Source organism: Delphinapterus leucas, chromosome 3, assembly GCF_059928025.1.
Source record: "Delphinapterus leucas isolate spDelLeu-1000000601 "Yukka" chromosome 3, BTC_Dleu_Yukka2, whole genome shotgun sequence".
NCBI classification, from domain to species: Eukaryota; Metazoa; Chordata; class Mammalia; order Artiodactyla; family Monodontidae; genus Delphinapterus; species Delphinapterus leucas.
The window spans coordinates 112,994,962-113,002,511 of NC_143131.1; the positions used below are offsets into that span (position 1 = coordinate 112,994,962).

Here is a 7,550-nt window from a genome sequence, read left to right on the forward strand (position 1 = left end):
GGGGAAAATAAGTATGTGTGTGTATAAGTATGTGTGTGTATGTACACATGATGGGAGGCAACCCTGTTCTCAGAGGAGGCCCTATTCCATCCATTCCACACTACTCAGAAACAAAGTGTCCAGAGAATAAGATGGTAGACAAGTCACTGTCCAATTCTTTCCCTTCTCTGCCCCTAGCCTAGCTCTGAGCATTTGGATTGCTCAGCCCTAGAAGCCACAAGCCCATTGCAGCCCCCCCACCCCCCCGCCGCTTCCTTAATCAGATCTGAGCCCCACAAATGTGAAGCAGAGCCTCAACAGCCTAGACTAGGAGATAGCTGCCCTGGAAGATAGCAGGCAGCCCACAGGCCAAGCTACAAAAGGTCCCTGTGCCACCTTGTGGTTCTGCTGGGAGCTGCACCTGTCCCTAGGTCTGGGCCAGGCTCAGCAGTTGTAGCGCTAAGCATGAAGGCACAGACTTATCACCTAAGTCATGGGGAGCTAGGCCTATGCAAGGACAGCATTTTCTGGTTGTGGAGTATGACTATGAATTCACCCTCTGTTTACAGATAACTCTCTTCACTATTCCTAGGAGGAAAAAGAAATGCATTCGGTACTTACCCGGAGAAGGCCGCTGCCCCAGCCCCGTTCCTTCCGATGACAGTGCTCTAGGCTGCCCCGGGTCCCCAGCTCCCCAGGACTCACCCTCGTACCTCCTGCTGCCCCACTTCCCCACAGAACTGCTTGCTAGCCCTGCGGAACCGGCACCTACATCACCAGGTCTCTCGGCCACTCTCAGCCTCCCAGCCCCCTGGGCCCCCTCAGGCTCCTCACAGCAACCTGCAGAGTACACAGGTACAGCAACAGGAATCTCAGAGACAGGCAGCCTAGCATGCACAGGACACATGGCTTCCTCCAGGGGCCCACCCTCTGAGAGGAGACGACAGAGCCCCAAAGCACGTGGAAACCGGCCAGGGGCCCTGTTGGCTCCCTCTCAGAGTCCAGGCCCTGGAGATTTCAGAGGCTGCACATCTTCTGCCTGAACATGGGGCCATCAATTCAAACTGCTCCAAGTGGTGGGAATTAGATCTGCGTTGTGTCATTTGATTAAGGGCATCCCCTCATGCCTATGGCAGACTGGATCTATTCTTTTTACCATCTATCTTGCTAGCCAGATGCCCCTCCCTGCCTCCCTTGCTTTTCTGCTATAGGTCATAGATGGACTGGACTGAGCCCAACTGCTTTCCCTACTTCCCCCACCCAACCCCACCACTGCCACACCCTCCCCATACAAGATACTTCATGGACCAAGAACAAGCTGGTTTACCAAACAATATGTAAGCATGGTCACAACCACAAAGCTCAAGACAACAGTGTTTCTCTCTTAAGGGCCTGGAGAAGCCCTGTTTACAGAAAACCAGCTGCTATCTGTAAGCTGGACCAAAGGAAGCTTCTTGCCACGTTCTTTGGAGCTTACAAGAAGAGGAGTGAATGGAATAGGTTAAATTTAGGCCTATCACCCTAGCCAACAGGAATAACCTGACACCACCTTAAAGGCAAGTGTGGGTGGTGAGGGTATGTGGCTCTAGTTCAAATTACTCAGAAATGTTTCCTAAGGAACTCAACCACCTAAGAAGCCCTGATACCAAATGCCTCAGTCACTAGTGGCTGCAGTCAACGGTTCAAGTAAGTCATGGCTCAAGATCCAGTGTGCATCCCTACCTGCTCTTGAGAGCCTTTTTCACAGAGCCAGTTCCAGCCTATCCACATCATTCTAGCCAGCTCTCAGACAGTTGTAAGAGGGCAAGCCAAACCTCAGGACAACCAGTGTCTATCTTCCAGCGTGAAAGTAGGCCAGCTTCAGTTTCCCTATGGGGCTGCAGGAAGAAAGACTATTACAACCAAAGCAAGGAGCCCAGAAAACCTCTAGTGGTGGACATCGGGTTTGCACCACAGCCTACTTTAACCCATTTCTGAGCCAAGCTTCAACCCTGAGCCTTAAAAAACAAATCTTTAATTTAACTTAGTTGGGTTTTTTGCCTCCTCTTCACTGTACATAGCCTGAGTCCAAAGAGAAAGGGCTATACCCCTGTACCCACACACACCCTCAACAAAAGCCTTTAGTTCCTACTTTAGCCACTGGCTTCTCAGAATCCAAAGATCGTATGTTCTGGTGTAGTGTTGCAAGAAGTCTTGAGAGAAAAAAGGACCATTGTAGTATTCAAAATATTTTTGTATTGTTAATGCATATTACAGAAAAACTTTTCTGATATGAGAATAAAGATACTTTTTACTGGGTTTCTTTTTCAAAGCTTGACTCTGAGGAATAAGCTGTTTCAGTGACAGAGTATAACACTCTTTCCTTTTCTTTTCCACAGCCACAAAGTTTATTCTCTATTATGGTACACATGTTCTCAAGACCTTGAACCTACACAAGCCAGGGATTGACTTGTCATCTCTCCTTAAGGGGCTTGGGCCCTGCTCCAACCCAGAGAGCGGGGCTCATGCTAGGTATAAGTTCCCATTGCAAGCCTTGATCTTAACCCCCCAGTCCTCTGAGCTCACCCCTGATGCAGGCACAGGCCAACCTACCCCACTGCTCATATGAGAATGGACTGGAAACTGCCGCCACAGCCCCTAAGAAAACCCAGCCAGAAATAGGCACGTATCATCACTGGGCTCCATTTTCCTCTGAAGGCAGAGAGAAAAGACAGAAGCACATAGCCTATTTTGAGGAAAACATGAACACACAGGGATCTTTTATAACCTGGTATCATCATAAAATCCAAAAGATGGGTATTTTAAGAGCACCCTTTCCTCCCAAAGACTGTAAGGTACATGAAGTATTTCTTGAGGTAGTCATATTCTTATACAAAACTGAAGACTGATAAATCTACAATCTTTTTCCACGGCAGTTTCCATCATGTTTAAGTATAAACTTCTTGAGACCCATCATGAATTTAAAAGGTGTCACAAAGCCACCTCAAAAGGTCAGTCAACCATTAGGTACAAATGGTGGGCAAGAAGTATTACAACAGCCAGCTGCTGGGTCACCATAATGTACTGTAATTTTCGCTTAACAGAGTTAGTTTTTTGGATTTTACGTTTAAAAATATAAAGAAAGTCATCTTCCAGAGTAGTGTCTATTTAAAGTAGGCCACTGAAAGTTGTAATCCTAGACTTGCTTTTTTCTGCAAGGGTGCTAGAGGAGACCAGCCATTCTCTTGACATCTGTCCCATTTAAAGAATTCCGCTCTGGCTACTGGCCTAGTTGTTTCAAAAAACATTTTAACCAAGGCTTATGCAAGACTGGGTTGCTGCATCTGATCTGGTGTCTTATTTACAGCACAGGGGGTACGTGAACAATGCACTCTTTGTGTATGTGAGGGTAAAGGGGGGCTTTGCCAACCTTGTTAAAATCAAACCAGCCTTTTAAAAGAAACTGACTTCAAAGAGGAAACTCAAATCTTCCTAGATCATACCAGCACATTCCTGTGAGGGCATGGGGTGACTTGAGAGTGTAGCCCCAAATTCAACTTCAAATACCACAGCAGTCCCACCTCATTTCCAGCCAAAAACATGCTGTTTTCTGAGACATAAGACAAGACATCCCAACCTCCCTTACACATTCCTAGACAACTGGCAGATTTGCTTGAAATACAGATCTTGATCCCTCCCCTGTTACAGCTGCTCTCCCTGCCCTCAAGTCAGAAGACATGGTGAGGGCTCAGCCCAACAAGCTAGCAGGGCCTTCCCAGGTCTCCCAATTTGAGGGTGTTTCCCCCTTTACAGGAAGCTCTGTGGCTAGACTCTCTTCTGAACTGTAACTACATTCTGGATGGCCCAGAAGCTCCTCAGCTCTATTCAGTGTACCATAAGCCTGGCTGGGAAGGCCACATGTGCAGTGAAGCAGAATGGTCCTTTACATTGTTCCAAAGAATAAGAAAGGAATCAGTTCCTGCATGCATTTCTACGGGGGAAAAAAAAAAAACAGCGTAGAAGGAGCAAGGGTAACACAGACTTGCCAGGCCTATAAGATTTGAGACCAAAAACTAATTCATTATATTAAAGCTGAGTTGGTTTTTCTGTGAGGTTAGAAAAGCTGCTTTAGCATGCCTGTTTCTCAGGTCTCTTGAGAGTTTAAGAGTCTACCAAGGGTCCTTGAAACAGAGCTGGCAACCAAAGCAGAACGTGGTTCCTAGGTTGTGTCAACTCCCCCAATCCCAACTACTGCGATCACCTTCTGTTTCAGATCTCAAATCACCATGGGCTTCTTTTTAACTCAGGCTCCCAAAGTCTGTACTGGTCTGCTTGTCCACACTGGGCAGTGGGGGTCTGAGAGGAGCTATAACTGAATGTACTCAGGGAGTACAGCAGGGAGTTTTACAACAGAGAATATAGATGGGGATATTCCCATAGTCAATTCCCTCGAATAAAAGCCCACCTTAGATCAAGAGACATTTTGAAGTTGTTAAGAACAGTATGGGACTGGACAAAGAGTTAACTGGAAAGGGCATAATTCTGTCCTAGGGTAGGGGTAGGAACTATCCTATCCCTAGCAGTCCCCATGAGTTAGGTCACTAGCAACCTAAAGTAAGGGATATTTCAGCAGCTACGAATTATAAGGGAGATAGTTACTAGTTCAGGCTGACACTTCTTTAAAGTTCACCCGGGGCTCTGGACCAGATGTTCCTTTTTTATTCAGGTGTTCTCACATTCCTTTATCTGAAGTCTTGTTCTTTCAGGCATGTGCAGTCAATGGCGGGGCGGGGGGGGGAATGGAGGAGTAGAAATTAGGTTCTAGACACACACACACACACAGTGAAAACTCCTCTTGAATACATATATCTGAGTTTCTTCTGTTTCCCCACCCTTCCTATAAGCCTCCTACGACAGAAATATCTGCAAAGCATCTGAAGCAGGTAAAAGTTAGAGGATGTGAAATGGCACATTCAGCATCAAAGGAAAAATACCAATCTGCAACATATACAGGTGGAAGGTTCTGAAGGTGAGAGTACTTTTATGGAACAGGCTGATCCTCAGAGTGAAAGAAGAGGCCGGCATATAGCAGGTTAATAAGTTCAGCAAATGACTCCTGAACATGTCAAGTTCAGCAGTGTCAGAAGGTCATGAGAACTAGAGACATGGAAGCAGGTATTGTTGTGAGCAACTATATTCCTCCTACAAAATGCCTCTCAGTATTGGCACACAGACCAGATATAGCCAACAGTGCAAAATACTGCAAGGAATCAAGTATGTTATCCATAAGTTAAACTGTCACTCAAAAGAAGTCCCACACTGGAAATCGCTCAAACAAGAGCCCCTTCACCAGCACCGTTATGCCACCAACAATGCTGATATCCACTGACAACTCAACAGGAAGGGTAGCATTCAGCCTACGTGCTTAGGTGTTCAAATGGCTAAATCTTGGGCTAAGGGACATGTTATAAACTTACATCATTCTTCATCTTGTGTACACATACAGTTCTTACTCATTCTGTTTTTTGAAGGTAGTGACTTTTAACAATAGTAACCAAGAAAAAGGCATCAAGACTCTAGTTGTAAAGTCCTCAATATTCAGAATACTTTAATAATAATAAAAACATTCTGGTTCACTCAAGAACTGCACTGCCTAACATGAGTCTGATGAATACTCTTCCTATAATGTCACCAAAATTCTCTCACCAATCCAGCTTTAATATCTCTTTCCAGACTATATTCTCTAGCAGGCCTAATGACACCCAACTTCTGCTACTAGTTCCAGACTGAGCACACTGCTTTCTCCCTCACCTTGGCATCCCTCCACCCCAACCAAATCCAACTTGACCTTTGAAACCAAGTTCTTCATGGAACCTTTCCTAGACCCTTCCAGCTCTGCAGCCCCAATTTGCTCACTAATGTTCTGTCTCAGAACATTTTTATTATTCATTTCCTCCCAGCAGTATTTATCTCTGCCTCCTAAGCTACACCAAAATCTCCTAAGAAGGCAACCACGTCTCATACTTCCTACAAAGAAGCCAGGAGCTACACTTCAGAGATTTAACCATTTCATGTGCTTACCCTTTACTTGCAATCTTCTCCCTTATTCCCTCCTGGTTTTCATACAAATCCAAACAATTGAAGATTATCACCTTTTTAAAGCACAAGCAACTCATAGGAGAACATTTATTTGGTACCTTCCCCTTTCAATGTATACTGAGCTTTATAAAAATAATCAGAAACATCTTCAAATGGAACTGGTGGCAACCAAAAGTTAAGCTTTGAAAGATGAGATTCTGATGGATGTGGATAAGGTAAAGGCTGTGCTCAGATCAAAGGGTCTGCTGCTCTCTTTCCCTGGGGAAACCACTTTGTCTCCCTGTTCAAACTGCCGTATTAAGAGCCTGGGCAGGACTTCCCCGGTGGCACAGCAGATAAGAATCCGCCTGCCAATGCAGAGGAAACGGGTTCAATCCCTGGTCCGGGAAGATCCCACATGCCGTGGAGCAACTAAGCCCATGCACCACAACTACTGAGCCCGTGCTCTAGAGCCCGCGCGCCACAACTACTGAAGCCCGCGTGCCTAGAGCCCGTGCTCCGCAACAAGAGAAGCCACCACAAGGAGAAGCCCACGCACCACAACAAGGAGTAGCCCCCGCAAGCTGCAACCAGAGACAGCCCGCACAATGCAACAAAGACCCAACGCAGCCACAAAAAAAAAAAAAAAAAAGAAAAAAAAAATCACGTGGTTTGGAGTATCTGCCTGCCCTGAGTCATGTGCCTATAGTGACTCACTGCTACTCTCCTCCTTCTCCAGCTAGTTCCAGACTAAGCTCAGAATTACCATGACACCATGTTACAGAGCTGCGGTCCTAGCAGTCTACCAAATTACAATATAGATCTTGCTTGATCAATTCCAGCAGCTGATGTGTTCAAACAGTTGTAGAATAAGTCACAGCTATAATGCCACTTCAGGGATCTGTAACCTAAAGGGATGCCTGTGAATCTTTGGAAAAATATAAAAACTGTAAAGCAATACCTACTTTGTATATTAAAAGTAGATTTATGAAGGTGAGCTAATAAAATATAACAGCACCTCAAAAGAGGTTAAGAATTATTAGAAACTGTTTGAGAGCACACATCCTTAATCCGTGACAATGTTAGGGAGAAAGTAATAAGCTAACATTCAGAAGGCGGCTGGTTTACTTTCGATCACAAGTGACCCAGAGAATCAATGAAAAGCTGAGAAGCCAAAGGACTGTCACAGAGGAGTCTTCACCACCAAGAGCACCACACTGCAGGTAGCTACGATTTCCCACTTACCCAAGACGAGGTAGGCACTAAGAGGCAGAGGCAGGACTCCAGCCTCAGTCTGACTTCATGCTACAGCATTAGCTCAGAATAACTGGGAAATGAGAGGGCAGACAGGATAGAGTGTGTCTTTGAAGACAGGTTTGCTATTATGGATAATGGGAAAGGGCCACTCACTTTCCTTGGACAAGGTGAGAATCTGGAAAACTCTTGGTAGACATATTAAAGAAATAGAATATAACAGGGAAGAGGGAAAAGGGTAGGAAAGTGTTACAGCCAGT

At 45.5% G+C, this 7,550-nt stretch overlaps 1 protein-coding gene across 8 annotated transcripts in view; it reads left to right on the forward strand.

The window, feature by feature from the left end:
- TCF7 (transcription factor 7) overlaps nt 1–1,541 on the forward strand; it is a 31,551-nt gene extending 30,010 nt beyond the window's left edge. For 4 of the 8 annotated variants that reach the window (XM_089909329.1, XM_089909331.1, XM_022588806.3 and 1 more), the window contains one exon: nt 572–766. In XM_089909329.1, coding sequence (XP_089765455.1) covers nt 572–651 — 80 coding nt within the window. In that variant the 3' untranslated portion in view covers nt 652–766. Of the gene's footprint in view, nt 1–548 lie in introns of all 8 variants that reach the window. The other 4 variants (XM_089909326.1, XM_089909328.1, XM_089909327.1 and 1 more) reach the window with 2 other exon arrangements.
- Nucleotides 1,542–7,550: the final 6,009 nt, after the last annotated feature.